The 27,300-nt window shown below is 43.2% G+C and overlaps 1 protein-coding gene across 1 annotated transcript in view; it reads right to left on the reverse strand.

Moving 5' to 3' along the window:
- dnah5l (dynein, axonemal, heavy chain 5 like) overlaps window positions 1–27,300 on the reverse strand; it is a 465,990-nt gene that overhangs the window by 82,875 nt on the left and 355,815 nt on the right. The window contains exon 67 of the mRNA XM_078535621.1: window positions 7,061–7,332. Coding sequence (XP_078391747.1) covers window positions 7,061–7,332 — 272 coding nt within the window. The remainder of the gene's footprint in view (window positions 1–7,060; window positions 7,333–27,300) is intronic.

Below are 27,300 nucleotides of genomic sequence, written 5' to 3' on the forward strand. Positions count from 1 at the left end.
GCATTAAGTGACTAATGTATCCATGGAAACTCATTCACTGTAATGCCTGCTGGTGTTTTAAAGAGCCAGGGCAAATTTTAAAGCCATATTAATGTACACAGCTGACCTTTAAAAAGCTATGCAACTCACAACTATTAATGCCAAAATAAAATGGAATCAACACACACCTCACCAAGATCATGGACTTGATTGAGGTGTACAAAATTATGAGGGGAATAGAGAGAGTGGACAGGATAAAATTGTTTCCCTTGGTGGAGAATTCTAGAACCAGGGGACATAGATTCAAGATAAGTGGCAGAAGGTGTAGGAGGGACATGAGGAAGAACTTTTTTACGCAGAGGGTAGTGGGTGTCTGGAATTTGCTGCCCAAGTTGGTGGTAGAGGCAGAAACTCTAAGCTCTTTCAAAAAGTACCTGGATCTGCACCTAAAGTGCTGTAAGCTGCAGGGCTATGGGCCCGGTACAGGAAGGTGGGATTAGAAAGGGCACCTGGGTGTCCTCGGGCTGGCATGGACAAGATGGGCCAAATGGCCTCCTTCTGTGCTGTAACTTTTCTATGGATCTATGTGCACACATTCTATCAGGGCATTCTGTTCAATGACTGGGCAACAACTAATGATGGCAAATGTATTACACTAGCAACTGGCTTAGTGTGGGGTTCTCTACATACTAGTTGGAGCTGCACTCCATTAAATAATATGCAAGTTTATTTTTCTTATTCAACAATTAGGAATATTTCTGCAATAATTACTTCATTAACATCAGGCAATATGAATTCAGAAGGGAAGACCTTGATCAACCCTCCTGCACTTCTATGGGGATGTGACATCCAAGGTGGGTGTAGAAAGTGTAGAAAGCCTCATCGTGTAAGGCATCTAGGCTTCCAGAAAGCCTTCAACTACTTTACACTATTAGCTAAGCTCAAAGCTATTGAGGTTTCAGGTAAGTCAGAGAATAGTTGAGAATTGAAAACAGCAGTTACTTGTTAGGGGATTTAAGGCAGGTTGGAGGAGAAATGTTGAGTTTTGTGTTACATCATCTGATTTGGGGACCACTACTCTTTCTCGTTTATATCAGTGGATACAGAAAGACAATGCAACCTAGTTATATTTGCAGATAATAGCCCAGATTTTGCAGGCAGCAATGAAGGAATGGCACTTTCTGTTCACTACATTGATAAATGCTCAAAGAGTTTTCATGGACTTCTGGCATAAATTTGCTGTCATCAGGCGTCTGATCCAGCACAGCACCTTTTAAGGGAACTAAGAAGTGAGCAAAAACAGTATGCTCTTCAACCAATCAGATTAAAGAATTCTCACCAAGACATGGGCCAGATTTTTCACATCGGCGTGCGGGGGCAGGCCCAACACGTCGGGTGTGTGTCCCGACGTCACCGTGCGCCATTCAGATCTTTTGTTCAGCAGGCATGCGCCGGAGGCGGCTGCAGGCCTGCCGAACTGTCAAAGGCCTGTTAAGGCCATTAAAAAACCAATTACAGTAATTATTAACACTGTGCATCCAACCTTAAGGTTGGCGGGCAGGCGAAGAGCCCAAGCAGCCTTCGCGTTTTTCAGGAAACCTCATTCACAGGCGGGATGAAGTTTCCTGAAAGTTTTATTAAAAAATAAATATTTTTCCCACAATTCATAAACATGTCTGGCCACCGGGGAGGTGCCAGAGGACTCGAGAACAGCTAATGTGGTTCCGCTATTTAAGAAGGTTTGTAGAGATAAGCCAGGGAACTACAGGCCAGTGAATCTCACGTCAGTGGTAGGGAAGCTATTGGAAAAAATTCTGAAGGAGAGAATCTATCTCCACTTGGAGAGGCAAGGTTTGATCAGGGATAGTCAGCATGGCTTTGTCAGAGGGAGATCATGCCTAACAAATTTGATTGAATTTTTTGAGGAGGTGACCAGGTGTGTAGATGAGGGTAGTGCAGTTGATGTAGTCTATATGGATTTCAGCAAAGCTTTTGACAAGGTTCCACATGGGAGACTTATAAAGAAGGCAAGTGCACATGAGATACAGGGTAATTTGACAAGGTGGATTCAAGATTGGCTTAGTTGTAGGAGACAGAGGGTGATGACAGAAGGCCACTTTAGTGACTGGAAGCCAATGTCCATTGGCGTACCACAGGGATCTGTGCTCGGCCTCCTATTATTTGTCATTTATATAAACGACATAGATGACAATGTAGGGAGCAGGATTAGTAAATTTGCGGATGACACAAAGATTGGCGGGTGGTTAACAGTGAGGTTGAGTGTCTTGGGCTACAGGAAGATATAGATGGGATGGTCAAATGGGCAGATAAGTGGCAGATGGAATTTAACCCTGAAAAGTGTGAGGTGATACACTTTGGAAGGAGTAATTTGACAAGGAAGTATTCAATGAATGGCATGACACTAGGAAGTTCTGAGGAACAAAGGGACCTTGGCGTATGTGTGTCCATAGATCTCTGAAGGCAGAGGGGCATGTTAGTGGGATGGTGAAAAAGGCATATGAGGCATTGCCTTTATTAATCAAGGCGTAGATTACAAAAGTAGGGTGGTCGTGTTGGAGTTGTATAGAACCTTGGTGAGGCCACAGCTGGAGTACTGTGTGCAGTTCTGGTCACCACATTATAGGAAGGATGTGATTGCACTGGAGGGGTTGTAGAGGAGATTCACCAGGATGTTGCCTGGGATGAAACATTTAAGTTGTGAAGAGAGATTGGATAGACTTGGGTTGTTTTCGTTGGAGCACAGAAGACTGAGGGGCGACCTGATCGAGGTATACAAGATTATGAGGGGCATGGACAGGGTGGATAGGGAGCAGCTGTTCCCCTTAGTTGAAGGGTCAATCACGAGGGGACACAAGTTCAAGGTGAGGGGCAGGAGGTTTAGGGGGGATGTGAGGAAAAACTTTTTTACCCAGAGAGTGGTGACGGTCTGGAGGGTGGTGGAGGCGGGTTGCCTCACATCCTTTAAAAAGTACCTGGATGAGCACTTGGCACGTCATAACATTCAAGACTATGGGCCAAGTGCTGGTAAATGGGATTAGGTAAGTAGGTCAGGTGTTTCTCATGTGTCGGTGCAGACTTGATGGGCTGAAGGGCCTCTTCTGCACTGTGTGATTCTGTGATGTCCCAGCTCATGTGGCACTGTCACATGAGGGGACGTGTCTAAATAAGTTTTAACTTTCTTTATTTGAAACTTCAATATGAACTTAATCTCCCTGAGGCAGCGTCGTGCCTCAGTGAGATTTCTGCGCTCTTTCATGCGCATGCACGAAAGAGCACAGGCCCCGACTCTCCCTTCTCCCCCCACCCATACGGGTAGCACTGAGCACTACCGGCCATGTGTCACGCTGTGTGGGCCTTAATTGGCCCGACCACATGAAGTGGCGGCGCGCAGCCAATCACAGGCGGCGATCAGCTCCGCGCCCGCCCACGCCTGCTCCCAACTGGCCCGCCCGACAGGCAGAAAATTCTTCCCATACAGTGTTTAAACCAGGAAGTATAGATTATATTTAAATCATGTACAGAAAGCAAAATAAAGACTCAGAAAGACTGGTGGAATTAAAAGGAGAGCAGAAAAATCCAAAAAAGTTATTAAAAATATTAATTTTTAGTTTTTTTTTTAAATCTCCAACTCTGATAAAGTTACGACTCCATACTCATAAAATTACACTTTCAGGGCCAGAGATTGTTTGACAGTAATTATGAGCGATGACGGTGTTAAAAATTCACTTACATCTGAATGCACCAACTTTTCTGGAATGTTTAATGGGTAATTAATAGCTGAGTATCACAAATCTGTGCCTTTTACATTGATTTCAATGCCAAGACTATTGTGGAGGTACTGTATAGTGCAGCCTATCGAGCAGCAGGGTAACCTGGACTGCATATTCTGGATTTTCACACTTAATTGTGCTTGTGTATACTTCAGAGGTTGCTGTCAGATTTACTCCATAATAATGGTGAGTACTATTTGTCTCATCATAATTCTCATTGTAAAACCTGGGCCAAAATTAAAGTAGGAAGGTTTATTCTGAGAGAGCATAACAGAAAATACAAAATGATTTGGAGAAAATATGTAAGTGGTGAAAAAATGGAAAGCTAATTTAATATGTACGATTAGAAAAACATGAGTGGAATAAAAGGCAGCAGCATGTGTACTTCATGAATAGTGTTGAAGTAGCTGAAAATGAAGGTGCAAAAGATGTAAGATTTGACACTACTGCATAGCATTAATCAACAAACAAATAGACTGTTGAAAGATATTTACAAAATGGCAGAGGAAGTAATAGTCAAACTATAACATACTGGTCGATTGGCACTTTAAATCCAGTTCTGCTCACCAAAATACATTCAAATACTCAAGGCAGTTCAGAGAAGAGCCAGTTACTTTATAACATTGAAAAGAGGTGACAGAGTGGTCAATTTATAGAGCCATATAAGATCATAAAAGATAGAATATATCAGTATTGTTGTAGCGTGACCTTGTGGCCTATTTGTAATAGAGTTGATCTGCAGACAACTTTCTTAGTGGAAACATTAGGGGGTGAATTTTGTCCCCGTCAGAGGGGTTGTGCGGGGGTGGGCGGGAGCGAGCCCACCCAGTGTGACACACACCCGGAAGTGCTATGCGCTCCCTATGCGGGCGGGGGGGAATTCCCTGAGTCTGGGCCTGTGCTCTTTCGGTTAGTTTAAGTTCTGAAAAATTTACTGAAGGAAAAAAAAAATTTTAAGGACATGCCACCTCATGTGCAACTGTCACATCAGCTGGGACGTGTCCATTAATTTTTTCAAAAATTTTTATTTAATTAATAAACCCTTCATGAAACCTCATCCCGCCTGTGGATGAGGTTTCATGAAAAATGCAAAGGCTGCCTGGGCTCTTCGCCAGCCCGCCAACCTTATGGTTGGACAGGCAACATTCTTAACAACTTTAATTATTTTCTTAATGACCTTAATAGGTCTTTGAGAGTTCGGCAGGTGCGCAATCGCCGCTGAACTAACAATCTAAATGACGCACAGTGACGTGGGGACGCAAGTCCAACACCACCGTGCGTCACTTTATGTGTCGGCGAGCGGGCGAGCCCTAGGTTTATTTACAATATAGCCAGCAACGACACATGTGTTTTCAACACCATCTCTATACCTACACTGACTGAGGAGGTAGCCCGCGCTGTGAAAGCATTGGTTTACACAGATCATGTGATGTTACATCACAGGACTTTTCTTAAAGGTACAGTTCAACATTTAACAGAACCATAATTACCAAATTCCTCCCCCTTTAACTTTGCTCTACATACTGTATTTACCAGTGTATTTATCTTATGACATTATATTTACACAGGTCATGAAATTTACAAGTTCAGTCTTTCAGGTGGTTTCCTGATTCGTGTGGAACGTTGCAGTTCCATAAGTTCAGATCATTTTTCAGGAGCCACATTCTCTGGAACTGCATGAATATCAGGTACCTCGGTGGGTCCTTGCAGTTCAGTGTCTTCCACTCTGATAGAGACATCAGATGTCAGTCCTCAGTTAACCATCTTCAACAGGAAACACTGGTTCAGTTAAAAGCAAAAAACTGTGGATGCTGGAAATCCAAAACAAAAATAAAAATACCTGGAAAAACTCAGCAGGTCTGACAGCATCTGCGGAGATGAACACAGTTAACGTTTCGAGTCTGTATGACTCTTCAACAGAATTAAGGAACTGGTTCAGTAATGGTTACAGGTGGAACCTTATCTTGCTGTGGTATCTCTGTTTTTCTTAAATGGTCCACATGCTTACAGGTGACCCGGCTTTCCACTTCCACGTGGTATGATAATGGTCTGGTCACTGAGCTTACTTTACCCGGTAACCACTTCGGTCTTCCGCCGAAATTCATCACATATACTGCTTCTCCAATGGTGAATTGTTTCTTAAGACCATGCAAATCATGTGCAGCTTTTTGGACTGGCTCCTGGGACCAACCATGTAACACTTGGTCTCGTACTCGAGATAGGACTGGGTCCCGACTCATCCAGTCTCAGATCTGTCTGGCACATACTGGCAAGGAATCTAGAAAATTTAACAGTAAAATAAGTTCCTGTGGAACTGGGACGTGGTTGTCATTCTCTTGTAAGGGCAGGCGACTCAGGGTATCGGCATTTGTGATGTGAATGCCAGGCCTATGTACAAAGGTGCATTCATAAGCCACCAAAATTAGGGCCCATCATTGTATTCTTGCTGGGGCTATGGGTGGTATAGCCTTTTCCTCACTAAACAAACCCAATAGTTGTTTGTGGTCTGATACAATCGTGAAATGCCGACCGTACACGTATTGGTGAAATTTTTTAACACCAAAAATGATTAACAGACCTTCCTTTTCAGTTTGAGAATATTCTTTGTCAGCTGCGGTAAGCGTCCTGGATACATAACCTATTGGCTGCTCAGTGCAGTCATCCATTTTATGAGGTAGTACTGCTTCCACTCCATAGGGAGAAGCAGCTTATGTTAGCACCAAGTCCTTTGTCTGGTCATAATGTACTAAAAGATTTGATGAGTGTAACAGCTGTTTCACTTTCATGAAAGCTTCTTTTTGGGGTGCCTCCCAAGGCCAAGGTTGGATCTTTCTTAGCAATGAATGCAGAGGGGCCAGAACTGTAGATAAATTAGGTAAAAATCGTCCATAATAATTTATCATTCCTAAAAATGATTTAAGTTCAGAGGTGTTCTTGGGTGCAGGTGCCTCTCTTATTGCTTTAGCCTTCTCTTCAACCGGGTGTAACCACTGAGAATGTACCCGGTGGCCTAAACAGATTACTTCCTTTGCTTGAAAAGTGCGTTTTTACTTTTTCAGTCTCACTCCTGCTTGTAAAAAGCATTTTTGGACTTCCTCTAGGTTATCCAAATGTCAAAAGTGAAGCTTGTTGAACTCCAGCTGTATCATTTGTGAGTTTTGCAGTCTCACTCACTTAGGAGATAAACATTATACTGAACAATTGCATATGTATGCAGTATATATGTACTGCTCCAATTAAATACTTATGAGCAAGCAAACTATAAGAACCAAGCTTATGGAGAGATTTACCTGAGCAATTGTACGATCTGGGCACCAACTACGAATCAGTAGTAGTTTACGGAATGTGTCCAATGTATTATCATAGCCATCAGGGAGAGGAGCCTCTTCTGGAGCTTCATTGTCAAACCACAGTTTCCAAGTTTTATCATTTTTTGCCACTTGCACTAGCAGTTGAGTGAATGGGTACGAATGAGAGAGCTGCACCAGATTTAGCCAGGTCATATCAATGATCCATTTCTTTGGTTTGGGTTCTACAGAATTGAGATCTAAGGAGGCACCACCTGCACAAATAAATAATGTATATTTGATTTTCATGAACAAACTGAGTAATATCAATTAGTGCAAGGCTTCAATACCATCAATTTTGAAACCAAATGCAATCAAATTAACTTATGAAAATATATACAATGTAATCCTCTTTCCCTTCACAATGTAGCACCTTCTTGTACCTGCCAAAAATCAGAAGACTTGGTTAATTCTTTGTGACCAATTTTCAGATTATAAGGAGTTATGTATAAACATGAAAAACGTGCTCTCTTTTGCTTACTTGTCTCTACTTGCTGTTAGCTGTATTCCCCAAAAGTAATTTGCATTTGTCAAGGTATTCTCAATTTTTGCGAGAATCATGATACTGGAGAAAGGCAAAGCACTAAAAAAGCAAAACTGGATATCACACAATATGTCTGATCTAATTAGAATCAGCTACTTCTAGTTTTTCTGAGTTCCGATTTTTTTTGCTTTTGCTATTTGCATTTTTGGGGTCTGAGACATTGGGTGGAATTTAATGAGTGCGACAGGTTGGCGAACCAGTGGGTGGCCCACGTCGCTTCTCTTTGGAAAGCTCAATGCAATTACCAGGTAATCAGGCATTTACCTGGATAGTGTTGGGCCTTCCAGGCAATTAGGCCCCCAGTAGGGTGGAAAAACCAATCAGAGACTGGCAGATCTCTAGAACGAGGAGTGCAATTGGAAGTGGTGGACGTTGCCGGTACGACACTCAAGCTTGCAGGAGGGATCGGCCATGGATCCCCAGACAGAGGTGAATGGTGGATGGAATGGGATGGGGGTCATGGGTCATTTGGAGGTGGGCTGCTGGTGAAGGGGAGGGCATCGAAAACAAGAGGAAGGGGGCAGGTTTGAGCAGGCTCCTCTCTTCCCGCATGAACGAGGAACACCCCTCTTTCCCCTTAGTGGGCCGCTGGTAAAACCAAAAGGGCTGGGTGGGCGGCCTCCCCAGATGGCAGGTCCCCTGCCCACTGCTGGTTGAATATTGAGCCCCATTTGGCCTCCATATGGGAAGGCCGCCCTCCACTCTTCATGCTCAGAACTTGATTGGGACGAGGTGGGAAGGCAGCAGGTCTCCACCCTACCTGATCACTCTGTACCCCCCTGCCACCTCAAAACCCACCTCCATGGGCCCACTGATCGTAGACAACTACATAATAGCCTGCTTATTCTTCTATTAAGAGCTTCGATTGCAAAATGGAGATAGTTGCAAAAAAGATACTCGATAGTAGTACATAATTAAAACAAATAAATGTACAGTGTTACCATTGTCTAACACAGTGGCTGGAATTTTCTTGGCAGAGATAAGTCCTGATGTTGGGATTATATCTGAGTGCCAAGCTCACATGGGCAGCCAGCGGAACCATGATGACAATCTTCCCAGCGGCAGCCTTTTAATTGGCCGCCATTGGTCCCGTCATCCAATTAAGGAAGGCAGGCTGTTTCCCCAAACTGAGGGCCAGCAGCTCTGCAGCCTCAACGGTGCCACTGAAAAAGGTGGCCACTGCTGAGACGGCAATGAGAATGCAACGGTGCCTCTATTTTGAAGATAGCTCACAGACGATTTACATGGCAAGGCAGGCGATCGGAGGAGTAAACTCTTTGGCTGCAGCGATGGAGCCGTGGGGACAGCCTTTGCCGCAGAGGTCCCCCTCCTTGAGCCATGAGCTTCCGGATATGATGGCTCCATGGGAGTCCACCTCCATGCAGCTGGCAACCTCGCCATGTGGCTGGGAGACCACTCCACACTGGCAAAATGCCAACAACCTAGGTAAATTGCTGTTGATTGGACATTTAATTTACTTCATTGGCTGCCTACCTTCAATCAATGAGTGGTTGAGCTGCTGCCCTTTCCACTGCTAGTAAAATGGCTTTATAGCAGGGCTGTATCAGCACACCCACCCAAATTCTCACCCAATATTTCACTATTTAAGAGCAAGTAATACTTTCCTAACCAAATCTGCCCTCATCAATTTTTGAAATACACATACATTTTTGCACATGATGGTAAATGGCCCTTGAACTATATTTCGTAATGTAACCTAGAAATCATTCTATTTTTAAAGGAAGTCATTCAGCTAGTTTCTGGCTGTTGGCTCTGACATATTGATAAGTGGTGTGAGCACATCTTCCAGTGTAATTTATTTCACATCACCCAATTATATGGCAATTTTACACACAAAATGATCAACTATTGGATGATCCATGCAGTAATGTAATTGTGTAACTCAGAGGCATCACTGTTAACCAAAAGGCTGAATTTTATTGTGTAGCAGCCTATGGGTTTGGAAGCAGATGGGGGATTAAAATCAGGGTAAGCGATAGCACACCAGGAAGCTGGCTCCAACCTGTTGTCTTCCGCAGTTATGTCAGGCTGCATGTGAGCTACCCCCTTGAGAGAGGTGGGTTGTCAATTGCAATATGTCGATTATGGCGATATTAACAGGGCCTTTGCAATTTAACTGTGGGTTCATGGGTATCCCAGGCTTCCTGGAACTCCTAGTGAAAGCAAGGTGAGAGCATGGCAGCAATTGAGGAAATTGAAGACATGACAGAGAAATATGCCAATAAGTACTGAAACCTCACGGTTGTTCCCTTACCTGATTGTTTGAAAGGGTTTGTTCACAGTACTTGCACAGAGAATTAACTTTTACAACTTTGGAGGTTTACACAATTGATCTGTAATTATGCTCTGTTACTTTGGTCCTCAGTAGGTATCAGGATGATCAGGACCACCAGGAAAAGGGGCAGCAGGAGCAGCCACAGGAGGGGGAGCAATGGCCTGCTATTCACAAACCTGCAGCTCCACAAGAGAAGGAGGGTATCAGCGGAGAGGTGCAGTTCACATAAGGTCATACCCAGCACACAGGGTTAGCAGGCTGGGGATAAGCTTCCTCTATGTTTCAGGACAACAGTTCTCAGGAGGCTGAGGGTCTCACATCAGTTAGTGGCAACATTTGCAGCCTGCTGGAACAAGACCTGTAGTTAAGTGGGACTAGTGACTTTGAGTGGTAGCCAGATGTCATCACCATCCTCAACTTCTTCACCTCTGGATCCTTCCAGGGCTCTGCAGGCACTCGTCAGAGTAGTTTGAGACAAAGTCCAGAAAATAAGCATGATTCAAGGGAACCGACATGTTATTTTTGTCATAAAAAAGGGCATGTGAAGGCTGAATATTGGAAATGGATGTTATGGTGAGGCTGTAGAAGACATTGGTGAGGCCAACTTTGGAGTATTGTGTGCAGTTCTGGTCGCCTAACTACAGGAAGGATATCAGTAAGATTCAGAGAGTGCAGAGAAGATTTACTAGGATGTTGCCGGGTCTTAAGGAGTTGAGTTACAGGAAAAGATTAAACAGGTTAGGACTTTATTCCTTGGAGCATAGAAGAATGAGGGGAGATATGATAGAAGTTTACAAAATTATGAGGGGTATAGACAGAGTAAATGTGAGTAGTCTCTTTCCACTTAGATTAGGAGAAATAAACACGAGAGGACATGGCTTTAAGGTGAAAGGGGAAAGGTTTAGGGGGAACATTAGGGGGAGCTTCTTCACTCAGAGAGTGGTGAGAGTGTGGAACAAGCTACCATCTGACATGGTAAATGGGCTCACTCTTAAGTTTTAAGAATAAATTAGATAGATACATGGATGGGAGTGGTCTGGAGGATTTATGGACTAGGTGCAGGTCAATGGGACTAGCGGAATAATATTTTGGCACAGACTAGAAGGGCCGAATGGCCTGTTTTCTGTGCTGTAGTGTTCTATGGTTCTATGGTTCTAAGGGGAATCCATTGCAGGAAATAGGTCAGACATAGCTGAGGGCCCTCTGAACTACAGTGGGGGGATCCTCAGTTGAGGAAAAATAAAGACATATCAGAAGTGCTGTTGTGGAGGGTTGTATTATCAGAACAGATGCGACAGAGATGGAGAATGAAATGGAGTCCTTGCAGTAGGCAGGGTGTGAGGAAGTGTAGTCTAGATAGCCATGGGAGTCGGTGGGCTTATAATGACTATTAGTAGACAGCCTATCCCTAGAAATGGAGACAGGGAAGTCGAGGAAGGGAAGGGAAGTGTCGTAGGTGGACTCTGTGAAGATGAAAGAAAGGTGGAAATTGGAAGCAAAGTTGATTAAGTTTTCTAATTTTGGACGAGGGCATGAAACAGTATTGCAACAGTCATCAATGTACTGGTAAAAGAGTTGGGAAGGGGGGGCCGAGTCGGACTTGGATTGTACACAAGCTAATAAAGTTTTTGATAAGGAACATGAAGAATCCAAAACCAAGGTACAATATTTTAACCAAGGATATAGAAGAGCTGGACAGAAGAGAAGAGCTTAAAGACTATGCAAAACAAAAAAGGAGATCTTCTGTGATAATAAGAGATAGAGTGGAGCTAGTAGATCAGCCATGATCTTATTGAATGGCAGAGCAGGCTCGAAGGGCTAAATAGCCCTCTCCTGCTCATATTTCTTGTTTTCTTATGTTTTGCAAATCATATAAAGACTTCCTTAAGCCAAGTATTAAAATTACTTTAATGTTTCAATCATAGAGAAGTTCATAAGAGCATTTATAATGTAGCAATCCTTATGTTAGCCATTTCATAGTGATGTGAAAATATCTTTGTGGCAATATAAAGATAGACCCATACAAATTATAGTCATAAAATATTATAGCCAATAAGCATAAATGCAACAAAAATAAAATGGTTCATCAGCTTGCTCTAAATTACTTGAAGTAGGCTATTAACACATTCTATGGTTTTAACTATGGTTTGTTAATGAGTGATTAATGGGGTACAGTATAGGACAACTAGTTCAAGGCATTCTTAGTTCCCTGGAGATACTCTACAACAAAGAAAACTTGCTAATGAGCCCACTGGCCTGCTTAGAAATTAAAGAAATCCATATGATAATAAAAAAATATGTGGAATAACCCAAAACATTAACTGGTATATTTAATCTTCATATTCACAGAACAGAACTAAAAGACATGTTTAGTGTTTAGTCAATCACTGATCAACACTGAATTATGTTGCTGTAGACAGGGTTTACAATGCACAGACTCATTGCATGGATTGACTCTTCCCTACAAATTTGCAAAATGTGTGCTTTTGCATAACCTACACAACTCTTTATTATGCCATGCAAATCCATAATCTTCATCCGGTGGACTGCAGTGGTTCAAGAATGTAGCCCACTCCTGCCTTCTAAAGGGCAATTAGAGAGGTCATAAATGTCAGTCCCATCAGCGACATCCATATCTCAGGAACATTTTTTTAAAAATATCTTATATTCGTCATGTGCATAACCACCATGTAATTTTTCAGGGATGAAATAGCTATTCAAAAATATAAACTAATGCACTGCTATCAAATAAAAGCACAATTTCAATTATTTATAGATTTTCACAAATGTACAGAATGTTTTTTTCTCACTCTAATTCACTCAGCATCAATAATAACAAGCAAAAAATATTAAAACAGCTTATGAGCTATAAATCTAGTTAAGCTGATTGAGGGCTAACACCATGCTAAAAACCAAAATCAGCTGACTATAGCAGGAGCTAAGTGGTCCAAAACCAATAGATCAGAGCAAAGATCTGTAGCCCTAACACATCTAATAGAGATTTTTAAAAATCAATTCATGGGAAGTGAGTGTCGCTGGCAGGGCCAGCATTTGTTGCACAATCCTAACTGCCCTTGAGAAGGTGCTGGTGAGGTGCCTTAATAAATAGCTGCAGTCCATGTGAAGAAGGTGTACCCACATTGCTGTTATGGAGGGAGTTCCAGGGTTTTGACCCAGCAACAGTGAAAGAAGGGTAATATTCATGGGTTCTAAGTCAGGAAAGTGTGCCAGTTGCAGGGGATCTTACAGTTAGTGTTCCCATTCGTCTACTGCCCTTGTTCATTTCAGTGGTTGCGGGTTTGGAAGGTGCTGTCGAAGGGAGCTTGGCGAGTTTCTGCAGTGCATCTTGCAAATAGTACACATGGCTGCCATCATGCATCAAAGGGAGTGAATGTTTAAGGTGTTGAACCATTCAGATCAGATGTTAGGATATATTGAGCTTAAACAGTGAGACAATCTTGCAGGTGACTTTGGATTTGTACTTCCAAAAGCTTTCCAGCTCTTGGATTTTCCTTGCCTCACATCTGGGTTTGCAGTAGACTAATTGATGGAGATTCACTACTATAATTAGTCAACAACTTAATTAGTGTAGGGTCTCATGAGCACTGAGCATGAAACAGAACATTCTGAAAAGAGGGATGGTTCACAATGACATGACTACATTTATCCATCGAAATTTGCTTTGTGTCTTTTAATGTCTTCATTAAAGCTTTTACTTGAAGGCCAAAACCTGGACTGGAAGTGATATTTTGCCCACAGCAATAGCACTATGAGCTGAATTAGATGGTGCAAACAAAGCATGCACAGTGCAGCTAATTTCTTAAGACCTTCACTTCACCTACACTGCAGAATAGTTTTCTTCTCAGATCCTGCTCAGTAGGTTTTCATCAAATGAATTTGAAAAAGCAAAAGACAAATTTCAAAATTCTTATTCAGATAATGTTATATTTAGCGTTTTTTGAAAAGAGAGCCTGAATGAAAATTAAAGAGAGAGAGAGATATAGAGAGGGGGTGGAATCATCCCAGGTTTGTACTAAGTACAGAAGTGGGCAGGAAAAGGGATGTTTTACCCACTGGCCGCAATGGCGGCTTTTCACGCCGTATCGTCCCAATCCTGTCTCATTAAACATGCATTCCCAGAAAACATGGCAGGTCGCTGGCAGCTTCTCATTTGCGCACCCCGCCATCACACCAGGCCTTCACTAAACTGGGCGCCATACTTAAAGGCCGCCCCTGCACAGAGCTAGCACTCTTCAAGGGATAGGAAGCTGCTGCAAAGTCATGGATGCCAAAGGAAGTAAACATGCTGCCCCCAGATTTACCAACGCCTCCCTCGAGGGCCTACTGGACACAGTGGAGGCCAGCTGCGATGTCCTCTACTCCCACTCTGGGCAAAGGCCAGCAAGTAAAGTGACAAATTCAGCATGGGAGGCAGTGGCAATGGTGGTCAGCGCCAACACCCTGCAAAAAAGGACAGTCATGCAGTGCAGGAACAGGATGAATGATCTAATCTGTTCCACCAGGGTAAGTCACTCTTCTCATCACTCTCAACTCACATGCTTACAAACCCATCACACATCCACAGGGCCCTCCAAGGGACATCACCTTTCACTCTCTCACACAGACCTTAACCTGCCCTGTGGATCGTGTCCTCATTCCATCCACCGCACCAATCACCACCCACACATGCCAGGCATCCTCATCATCAGGCCTAGCAGGCATCCTGCTTACACTCTCTCCATCTATATTAATGCAGGACAAGCTGGCACATAACAAAAGGGAGAGGTCGCAGACTGGTGGAGGAATGCCTGAAATCAAAGTCCGTGAAATACAGTCATCCAGCTAGCGATCTGGACCGTTCCTGCGTTGACGGTGAGGTCGGCAGTGCTCAACCAAGTGAGGATCCAGCAGCGCAACATCCATCAGACAATCATGCTGTGAGTGATATGCCCTGTTTCATTAGTGCCATGCACTATTTTTTTCTCCTTGCTTTCGCAGGCACACCTGGGGAACACCCAAGGGGGTCCACAACCCAAGCCCTCGACTCAAGCTCTGAAGACACCTCAGAAGAGGAATCTGCTGAAACCCCAATTGAAGACGCATCACAGCGCTCACCCACACCCTCCACCAGTGCAGAGGCACACACCTCAGCGGGACCAAGCTTTAGAGTACCCTCGGGGTCACAATCTGGTGAGCACATTGCACTGTCTGATTCACAGCAGGCGGAGGCAGGGACTTCCCAGGTTTTCGGCACTCGGAGGGCTGCTGGAGACCAGAAATCTGCTGAGGCTGAGTCAGACGATGAGCCTCTGGACTCAGTCATACCTCAGTTGCTGGAGCTGCAAAGGCAAGCTCGGGGACATCAGGTAGGGATGTCTGCTGCACTCCTCAGATTCCAAGGCACGATGGAGGAGTCCATCTGCCTACAATCTGAGATGATAGCACCGGCATGCCAAAGCACTGGGGTCAACACTGATAGGATGGCAGCTGCCATGGAAACCTTGGACATCGATCCTGCATTGATGCGTGGGCTCAACTCCATTACTGATGCCCAACTCAAATCATGTTAATGTGGCTGTGCCTGAACTGTCTCAGCTGCAGAGGAATGGTCACTTCATAGAAGGTTTCCCTAATGCGCAGCCATTTCTCTCCCATCCTAGCCCCCGCACATGCTTGTGTACTACCATCAATTGCAGTGCAGCCCTTGTCCACCACCTCCGCAACTCACCCCAACCGTGCTAAAGCCCTTGCCCCAGCACCGCACTGTCAGCCAGCCGGGACAATGCAACTTGCCTGTGCCCTTGTCTGAATGCGTGGCACCTCAACCTTGAAATCCTACATGTGACCCTCGCGAGCGCTGTGTAATGTTACTGTGCATTCACCTCCGAGTCCCCCTCGAAGTGCAGCTCACCAGGTGCACGCCTTATAAATGCTGTTGTGAAACAAGTCGGCCTAGATGATCCAGTGTGGGGGATGATTCAGCGAGCAAGGCTTATAATGAGATGCAGATACATTAAAATGAAGTTCCCAACATGTGGCAGGAAACGCGGCCCGCCACTGATGGGCAGAGTAGACAATTGCAAAGTGGTTTCACAACAGCGTGAAACCGATCTTTGGCCTTCCCGCCATATTGTCCGCTCATGCCCGCCATGATGCCTGATGCGAGCATGGAAAATTTGCTCAGACAGGCAAAGCAAGTAAGAGCATGATTAAGGCATTTACGGGGAGGTGGGGAGGGTATAGGGCAAGATGGTAGTGGGTTGAAATCCAGAAACCCCAGGAATGCCTAAATCCTGCCAAATTTAAGTGGATGACCTCATCATCATATTTTTCTTCTGTTTCCTGCTTGGCAGCTGACCAGATTGATAGACTGGCTGGCTGCATGGCAGGAAGGCAAGTGGCAGGAAACCACAGCTAGGAACTTTTGTGGATGGTCCTTGGCAATGTAAAGTTGAGGGTAGTCAGGTTGGCTGATTGCTGGGAAGGAAGCTAGAGAAGTGGCTTGGTAGGGGTCAGTGATTGTGCAGCAGGCCTGATGTAGTTTAAGGGTCTGGCACACATAGGGTTAACATGGGACTGAGTACAGAACCACCCAAGGAGGGATATAAGAGAACACATCACCCACACCTGGGGGTAAGTCTAGTGTTGGATAGAGCTGTGTGCACAAGCAAGGATGGAGACAGCTCCTAGTTTGAACCCTTCACTGTATATACATACATAGTTCTTGTATTTAACAAATACATACAGTTAACCTAATTAAGACCACGAAGACTTCATTAAGACCTATCGAACGGTATCCAACACCCTGTGACATGGTGGCAGTGGATGGAAAAACCCAAAACCTCAGAAAAAATGCAAAGAAAAACTGAAATCCTGCAAGACTAAAGAAAAATTCAAAGAAGCATTCTGACCTGAATAATAGCTTGAGAAGCAGATGGGCAGAGGGAAATCACCAGTAAAAAGCTCTAATGAAAGGCTTGGAAGCTGAAGGCAGAAATTTAAAATTCTTCACTGCAGCAGAAGACTCATAGGATCTATTAGAAGTCCAGCTTCAATTCCCAGAGTGCAGAGTCAGCAGATCCAGCAGAGATGGGCTAAAAAAATTAAATTCCAAGATATAGCAAGTCCTGAGAAACTTTTAAATAGTTCAGTGGTCAGAAATTGCCATTTAAAAACTCTGTCGGAAAAAACTGATTCCAGAGTTGATGCCTGAATATGCTCGCTCTGAAAAGGAATTTTTTAAAATTAATTAATTTGGAAGAATCGTGACTTAAGAACCAGCTTTTAAAGACCTGTAAAGGCCAGGATTTGACATGTTCGCGGCCCTGAACAATAGTGCTGAAACGGAGAAGTCTGCAACTAGTCGATCCAAGCTGCCATTGTTTAAAATGTTTTCAAGGCTCAGCGCAAGCACCATTGCAGCAGGAGCCCGCCAAACTGTCGTGGATGAACCCTTTGATTTCAAATAAATGGTGACGCCATCTTGAATTTCTTAAAGCTGAACCTACACTTTAACATTTTTAACTATGGATCAGAAATCTACTCTTCCAAGTCAATTTGGACTTATCCGAGGCCAAGATCAATCATATAATTGGGGTCTTTAGAGAAAAAGATTCCTTAGATACATGATTGCTTCTGGTCTGGATAAAGAGACAGAAGCTGACCAAGTTGACATACTGCTTTATTCAGTAAGCCTGATAGCAGACGATATTATTGCTAGACAAGGAATCGACAAATCATCTGCTGAATTTGAAGACATACTAAAATCATTTGATGTTTATTTTAACCTAAGAAGCAACAAAATCCTCAAAAGGGCTAAATTTAATAAGCATGTCCAGCAGCCAGGCGAACCTGTCGACTCATTCGTTAATTATCTGTACAGGAAGGCTGTGAACATAGGGACCTAAAATCTGAATTTATCAGGGGCAGAATAGTTGCCGAGGTAGCTGACGACTCACTTTCAGACATGCTGCAAGCACAGGAAGACTTAATTCCCAAGAAAGCTATCCAGATTGTTAGGCAGTCTGAACTCCGTGTGCAGCACAGGTCCATTTTAAGAGGAGAACCTAAACTCCACAGGCAAGTTAGTTAAACAGCACAGAAGCAGGGACACTCCAGGCCAAGGGAAGCAATACCCTAACCAACCAGTAGAGCGACCATGCTGTAGAGCAAAGTGCCCCAACAGGTGAGATCAATGTCCTGCAATTTCAGTCCAATGCTTTCAATGTAACAGGATTGGACACTTCAGCAAACTGCAAAGCCAAAACATCTAAACACACAGAAGACCCGAAGATAATTCATGAGGTTGAGACTGCACACCAAGAGGGCACACAGCCATGTTTCTTGGGTGAGGTCAAAGGTCCTGGATTTTCGTATTGGAATGTGGACATTTTGGTTAACGTCCAAAGTTGGAAACCAGAACCAGTTTACAGTCCTATTGGACAAAGAACTGTGGCTGAGAGGCCTCTGACTTCGAACAACAGAGACCACACCAGAGACCAGAGGTTGCAGAGCTCTGAGATGCAGAAGGATCTGGGTGTCTTAGTGCATGAATCGCAAAAGGCTAGTATGCAGGTGCAGTAAGCAATTAGGAAAGCTAAACGAATGTTATCGTTTATTGTGAGGGGAATTGACTACTTAAGTCGGGAGGTTATACTTCAGTTATACAGGGCAGTAGTGAGACCGCATCTGGAGTACTGTGTACAGTATTGGTCACCTTATTTAAGAAAGGATGTAAATGCATTAAAAGCAGTTCAGAGAAGGTTTACTAGACCAATACCTGGAATGGATGGGTTGTCTTATGAGGAAAGGTTGGACAGGCTAGGCTTGTGTCTGCTGCAGTTTAAAAGAGTAGGAGGCAACTTGATTGAAACATAGAAGATCCTGAAAGGTCTTGACAGGGTGGATGTGGAGAGGATGTTTCCTCTTGTGGGAGAACCTAGAACTAGGGGTCACTGTTTAAAAATAAGGGATCATCCATTTAAAACAGAGATAAGGAGGATTTTTTTCTCTCAGGGGATCGTGAGTCTTCGGAATTCTCTTCCTGAAAAGGTGGTGGAAGCAGAGTCTTTGAATGTTTTTAAGGCAGAGGTGGATAGATTCTTGGTAAGCAAGGGGGTGATAGGTTATCGGGGGGTTGGTGGGATGCAGATTTAAGGTTACTATCAGGTCAGCCATGATCTTATTCAATGGTGGAGCAGGCTCGAGGGGTTGAATGGCATTCTCCTGCTCCTTGTTTGTATGTTCATATGTACACTATGGGCCAGGAGGAATCTGACTTCCGGTCATTGGCATATTTCTGGAACCACTACGGTATAGTGGCAAACAAATTTTCAAGCTGAAGTATGTTATCCATAATTAGTCTTTTTCTCTCTTGAGCAGTGATGCCTGTGTAATCCTGAATCTCCTCAAAATGGCAGAAGAGGTCAAGACAACCACTGTTGTAAATTATACAGAACTGGAAGCTCCCGGGCTCAAACGAGAAAGAGTTACCTGACTGGGACTTCAGCTCTGAACTGTCTTCTCTCTTTGCAGAGCAGGTTTGTCCATTTTCATTACAGGTGCCAGAAAGCTCTCATTGGTCAGACCGGCCAACCACTCAGATGGAGGATAGACAAGAGAGCAACCAACAACCAGAAGGGCCTCAGTCTCCAGCTCTGATGACTGTTAATGATGTCAACATTGCGACTACAGAGCAAACGCTGCAAATCCCAGCGAGCATGACTGTACCGCAGATGATGCTGGAACCAAGTAGCAGTTGCTCATTGCTGGCAGCACATCACACAGCCAAACGCAAAGGTGAGCTTACTAAAAAACCACATCCTCATAACAGGAATAGCCATCTTCCATCACAGAGGACATCGCAACAACCCACATGACGAAAGAAGAGGAAAAAACAACATGGAGACGAGCACAATGTTTGCTCCACCCCGCAAGAAACGGGATGGAGCAATAACCACCCATCACCACAACTGCCGAGTTGACAAAAAGCGCTCCGATACCAAGGAATGGAAAAATAATAAAAAGATACCCAGATGCCAGAACAACCTCCAAATCAACAGAGTTTACCTACAACGACAGAGCCTATCATACCTCCAACAGTAGTACGAACGAGAAATGGGAGGTTTGAAAGGCCTCCAGACTGCATTTGAAGTGGGGAGATGAGGGTAGTAAATGATATAAATACATGGGGTAAACTAGAATAACTTAAAATACATTGAATAAAGACTTGAGGGGAGGTGTCATGTAGGGTTAATGTGGGACTGAGTACAATACCACCCCACAGTGATGTAAAAGAACACATGATCCGCACCTAAGGTTCAGTCTAATGTTGATAAAGCCATGTGCAAAATAAGCAAGGAGACAGCTCCTAGCTTGAACCCTTTACTGTGTATATGTACATAGTTCTTGTAGTTAATAAATACTTACATTTGACCTACTAAAGATTACAAAGACTTCATTAATACCTAGAAAATGGCATCCAGCACCCTACAACACCAGAGTCCGGGGCTGGGGGTTGCTGATGGCAGCAGAGAGGCCACGAACGGCAGAAATGGGGCCAAAGGTTTTCTTGAGGGGCCGGGGGCAGCACTCCTGCTTCTTCTAGCTCACAAGGATTGCTCTGAAAAGCATTCAACTTTGACGCTGGCTGCCCCTGTCTCCATTTTGCTCCCAAGCCCTGGGAATCTCTTATGTTAACTGTTAGAATTAAATCAGGCTCTGAGTCTTCCAGTGGGAGCCTGATTTACATATTATAATGAAGTGTCCCACCTTTCTAAGGCAGAACACAGATACTCTTCTTGATCCACTGCCACAAGAATGGCAGCAGATGCACATGCAGCAGTTGTTGGTATGTTCCCTGATTTTTTACCTTTAATGCCCTTGGAACTTCTCCTTTGATTGTGGTGGGGTTAATATCAAACCCAGAGTCTTTCATTTTCCAAAAAAACTGTTGAATTTAAAAGCTAACTAATTGTTAATACCTGTGTGACAAAGAAAGAGAGAGAGAGAGAAAAACAGAGAGGCAAGCGGGCAGAATATATTCTGTCACTTAGAATTTTATATTTTAAAAAATTAAGTTTTGAAAGCAAACAGTGCCTTGTTTGAGGGAAACAGGACAGGAGGATCAGAGGAGAAAATGGATTACAGGTGAGGGGACTCTGGCTTCTCAACACCCACCCTTTGGTGGGGGTATATGGGAATTTGGGGTGTGGATAGAGCAAAAATGTACCCAAATATTATGGGAAGAACAAAAGATTACGCAGGGCAGCGGGTAGATTGATGAGTACCCCTTGTCAACAAGTTTCATTCTAACCACTGGCACAGGTAAAAGGACTGTAACAAGGTTACATTGAAGGCAGCTCACCATCACCTTCTCAAAGGCAATTAGGGATGGACAACAGATTCCCACACAGAATTTTTAAAAATGGTTATCCCCTCAGATATGGGCTTGTATATGGCTAGGAATATGTTAAAGGAAGAAAAGCATAAAATTAAATTGAAACAAAAGGGGAAAATAAAATTTAGTGCAAAACACTGAATATATAATACTGGGATACATACAAACGCAGATTTTAACACTGAAGACTGAATGTACCCTCCAGGTCTTAATATCATGTTGAATTTAACTGAAAATGTCAGTGGAGCTTTGTTCTCTTTTTCTGCCATAATTGGTAGCATGTCTTTTCTTTTCTAAAATTTCAGTGAAATTTTCATTAACTGCTATAATAGAAGGGCCCCCTATGGGAGATAATGACAATTAGCAGATAATCAAAACTTCATTATGTGGCATCTTATTGAGATTGCCTAACCAAATTCCAAGCATGTGCAGGTAATTGTTGTCTCTTTTGCCTAAAGAAAAAAAACTAATTTGGAATGAAACAAAGGATTCAGATCCTGAACATCCACAGATCATCAGTCCATTTATAAGCACCGGGATTCTTGTGCTAGGAATCCCCACAAAAGTATGTAATGGTGGTTCCCTGATTAGAATAATCCCATTGCACCCAAGCAAATGGCGGATCTCAGATTCCCATCATGGCAGGGATGGGTGGATATGACAATGGATGCCCGTCAATCCAAACTGCTCCAGCAGCTTCAGGTACTGCAACCTTTTGTTTGGGTCTATTGCTCACCACTTTTGAAAAGAGTCACAAATTAAAGCTGCAGTTCACTTTGGAAGTCCAGATCAAGGTTTAAAGACCTGAACTTCCAGGTAGGCCCTAATTCTGCCATCTAAGAGGCCAGGATGCCCCCTCTTGCTAGGAAAATGCCCAACAGATCCCATGCTGGACATAAGCAAACTCTTGATTGAGGACAGCTCTCTTGGGATGAACAATGGTGCTATCCTAAACAAGGCACCTGGATAAAAGCAACAGAGATCAGTACCTAACATTTTTGTGGGTATTTGGCCACATCCTCAACTGACTTACAGTAGGAATGAACCAGAAGGTCTTTGGAAATTTGCAGCCAGAGTGTTAATCTTATTATCAAATTGACATATATCATGTGGTGGTATTTCATCCAATAAATTGCAATGCAGTGAAGCACCTCAAAAGGAACAAACCTCGTAGTCTACAAAGCTGAAAGGCATGAATTATCAAGGCCAAATCCAAAGATAATTCAGCCATTTTCCTTTTGGAAGGCAATCATCTTTCATTGCACTTAATGCCATTATCAGTCAAGGTAAAATCATAAAATCATAGAGTCATTACAACACAGAAGGAAGCCAGTTGACCCATCAAGTTCATGCCTGCTCTCTGTAGAGCAATCCATTCAGTCCCATTCCCCCATTCTATTCCCATAACCCTGCAAGTTTACTTCCCCTCAGTGCCCATCCAATTTCCTTTCAAGGAGGTCTTGTGGTGCAGTGGTTGTGTCCCTAACCATAGGCCACGAGTTCTAGGTTCAAGTCCCACAACAGGGCTTGTTAGCCATAGAAAGAGAGTTCATGAGATGGTTCAATGGGCTGATAGCCAGCCTGGAAATCCTTCTACCTCCTCCCCATTATTCCCCAAAAGAAAGGAAATATTGTGCAGATACATGTAAAAAAAAAACAAATTTTCTTTTGAAATCATTGATCATTTCTACTTCCACCACCCTCATAGGCAGTGAGTTCCAGGTCATTGTCATGAAAATATAATAATTTTCATAATATTATTGTGATTTATTATAAAGGTAGGTTAATAGTTGGGGTTGGATTAGTTTCTCTGTGTGGTGGATTTAATTGAATTGGAGGCAACTGGTCTGGAGCTTTTGAGTTATCAAAAGGAAAGCAAGCTTTGAAATGCTAAATACGTAAATATGGCTGAAGCTTTAGGATGTGAGGTGTGAGGAACATTTGCATTTTTTGATAAATTGGGTTAGTTTGAATTTCAATGAGATGGTAAGATGCTACACCTAGCCATAAGAAGCTAAGCCAAACAGTGTGTTTATTTTTCCCAAAGGTTGCTGATAATGTGAGTACTATGAAAGATTTATATTGTGAGAAAAGTAAAGTTGCAAAAACATATTGGAACAATGAAATTTACATTAAAAAGGGAGAAACATGTATAAAGGAGATAAGGTTATATGTAAGGGGGATGGCATTCTAAGATCTAACACAAGTGTGAAAAGCTTCCATGCTCTATGCATCAAGTTGCTGTTTACAGGAACAAAAGCTAAGAAAACTCATTTTGAGTAACACTGTCCAGGGTATTATGTGTTTTGCCTGACTCTGTTGAAATCTATTTTGTTTTACTGTTACCTTAACGGATGAGTAACTGAGATTAATTAGGGGATTTAGGAGTTATTATAGTAGTAATTTGTAGACCTCTGCATGTGCTTAACATCTTTTTTTCTATTATTAAATGTTTAATTTAGTTTTGTAAAAAACCCCTAAGACTCAGTGGACTTATTACTACTAAATTCAGGGCACGCATCTCAAAATAAAATACAAATTGCAAAATGGTTGTGGCAGCTGTTTCAAGTTTCCCTCTGGGATTTGAGCAGCTTGGCATTTACCATCCACTGTGACATAACAGTCATTACCACTCATTGCTTAAAAAAACTCCTTCCTCACATCCCCCTGTAATAATTGCCTAAAACTTTAAATTTGTGTTCTCTAGTCCTTTTACTATCAGCAAATGGGGACAGCTTTTCTTTGTCTACCTTTTCTAAAAGTAAAATATCTTCATACTGAATCTATCTGAACTGAACTTTCAGTCAAGCAAATGTGTTCCTACCTTTTCATTCTACTTCTGTATAAAGTTCAACATACCTTAGGATCAATGAGTAAAGCTAATACGTTAATTTAACAGCTCATTTAATTCTTTAGACGTGGTATTTAAAACATACAGTTTCATCAATTGATCAGTGAATAAAGTTAATCCCTCAATTAAAACACTTTGTTCTCAATATCCTTGCCGAATGAATGAATGTCATTTCACTGGAGCTCTGCAGACAACGAGCACTTTCAGAAATGTGTAAAACCATCTGACAGCAAACCACTGATTCATTACTTTACCACTCCCCCATGCATTCACCCATAAAGTCAATAATGTTCCAGTATCATTAATGGCAATATAACACTTTAGTTACCCATTTTAATCAAAATTGATGGCAAGTGTAGATCTGGACCATATTCATTTCATAAACTGGATTTTTTTCGCTCTGACTGTCAAGGGTCTCCCTAGACCCATGGCACTGATGTCCATTGGTCTCCCAATCTAGGGTTAAATATCAGCTTGGCATGATTATATAATCGCAAATGTTCAAGGGTAATTAAGAGGGTAATAGCAGGAGGGAGAATGTTCAAAGCTGCACAGTAAAATTATGAGTATATTTTAACAGGGAACTTTTAGTGGCAGAGTCTGCAGGTTTAAAGTTCTTTTTTCTTACTTAACTAAATACTACACTTGAAGCTTGGCCCTTTGCTTCCGTTGATCCTCATTTTCCCTTCCTCCTCTTATTAGCTTTTTCTTTTGTCTCTTGGTTCTCACTTTTGCATTTCTCTTCTATTTGTTCAGGTAGACTAAAAGATCCTCAGGCACTACTTGAAAAAGGGCACGGAGTTCTCCTGGTGTCTGGGCCAAAAAATATCCCGTATTAAGCTGTACAAAAAGCAAATTGATTATCTCATTGATGTTGTGGGACCTTGCTGTGTGCAAATTGGCTGCCACTTTTTCATTCTCTAGATGTAGGCATTGCTGGAAAGACTGGCATTTATTGCCCATTCCTTGTTGCCTAGAGAGGATGATGGTGGACATTTTTCTTGAACCACTGGTCGAGTTTTTTTTTAATACAACTAAATGGCTTGATAGGCCACTTCAGAAAGTACCTGAATCAACCACATTGTGGTGCGGTATTGAAATTGCATGGAGACCAGACCAGATTAAGATGAAAATGACAATGAAAATCCAAAAGTTTTTTCTTTAATTTCAATACTGAGTTACAAACTGAATTCAAATTCAGAAAATGATGTGATAAAAGCAAAACACTGCAGATGCTGGAAATCTGAAACAAAAACAAAAAATGCTGGAAAAATTCAGCAGGTCTGACAGCATCTATGGAGAGAAAGACAGATGAATGTTTCAAGTCCGTATGACTCTTCTTCAGAGCTAAGAGAAGTAAAAATATGGTGAAATTTATACTGTTTAAGGGGGGTGGAGCAGGTGAAGCTGGATAGAAGGCCAGCGATAGGTGGAGGTAAAGGAGAGATTGCCAAAGATGTCGTAAACAAAAGGTCAAAGGGGTGTTGATGGTGGTGGTACTGGCTAAAGGAGGTGCTAATGGTGACATTAAGGATAGAAAGCAGAATGTTATAATAGCCAGACCAGGGGGTAAGCACTCTGGATAGAACAACATGAGCAATGACAGATGGCCCTGGTGGGGGTGGGGTAGGGGGAAGGGACGGTGGTCGGAAAAAAGATCGAAAATAGGCTAAAAGGTTGGGATAAAATAATGAATAAAAATGAAAATAAATTTTAAAAATAATAATAATAAAAATAAGTGCAAAAAATATAAAAATTTAAAAAAAAACGAATATTGAAAAAAGGGGATAAAAAAGGGGTGAGGATGGAAGAGAAAGTTCATGGCCTGAAGTTGTTGAACTCAACGTTAAGTCTGGAAGGCTGTAAAGTGCCTAATCAGAAGATGAGGCGCTGTTCCTCCAGTTTGCGTTAAGCTTCACTGGAACATTGCAGCAGGCCAAGGACAGATGTGTGGGCATGAGAGCAGGATGGTGTGTTGAAATGGCAAGCGACAGGAAGGTCTGGGTCAAGCTTGCAGACAGACCGAATGTGTTCCACAAAGTGGTCACTCAGTCTGTGTCTGGTCTCTCCAAGGTAGAGGAGACCGTATTAGGAGCAGCGAATGCAGTAGACCAAATTGAGGGAAGTGTAAGTGAAATGCTGCTTCACTTGAAAGGAGTGTTTGGGCCCTTGGACGGTAAGGAGGGGGGAAGTGTTGCACCTTCTGCGATTGCATGGGGATGTGCAGTGGGAAGAGGTTGAGGTCTTGGCGGTGATGGAGGAGTGGACCAGGTTGCCCCCTAAGTAATACTGATAGTGTGGGGGGGGGGTGGGGGGGGGGTGGGGGGCGAAGGGAAGATGTGTTTGGTGGTGGCATCATGCTGGAGTTTGCGGAAATGGCGGAAGATTGGGTTGTTTTCATTGGAGCAGAGAAGACTGAGGGGCGACCTGATCGAGGTGTACAAGATTATGAGGGGCATGGACAGGGTGGATAGGGAGCAGCTGTTCCCCTTAGTTGAAGGGTCAGTCACAAGGGGGCATAAGTTCAAGGTGAGGGGCAGGAGATTTAGGGAGGATGTGAGGAAAAACCTTTTCACCCAGAGAGTGGTGACAGTTTGGAGTGCACTGCCTGGGAGGGTGGTGGAGGCGGGTTGCCTCACATCCTTTAAAAAGTACCTGGATGAGCACTTGGCACGTCATAATGTTCAAGGCTATGGGCCAAGTGCTGGTAAATGGGATTAGGTAGGTAGGTCAGGTGTTTCTCACGTGTCGGTGCAGACTCGATGGGCCGAAGGGGCTGTTCTACTCTGTGATTCTGTTAGGATGACCCCTTGAATGCGGAGGCTGGTGGGGTGAAAAGTGAGGACCAGGGGGACCCTATCATGGCTCTGGGAGGGAGAGGAAGGTGTGAGGGCAGAGATGTGGGAAATGGGTCAGACACAGTTGAGGGCCCTGTCGACCACTATGAGTGGGAAATCTCGGTTAAGGAAGAAGGAAGACATGTCAGAAGCACTGTTTTGGAAAGTGGCATCAGAAAATAATGTGGTTAGATTTGAACTCACTAGATTTCCAGCCCTATAACCTAACCACTACATGACAGTATCTTCTAACTGCA

This window comes from Cetorhinus maximus, chromosome 3, assembly GCF_964194155.1.
Source record: "Cetorhinus maximus chromosome 3, sCetMax3.hap1.1, whole genome shotgun sequence".
NCBI lineage: Eukaryota > Metazoa > Chordata > Chondrichthyes > Lamniformes > Cetorhinidae > Cetorhinus > Cetorhinus maximus.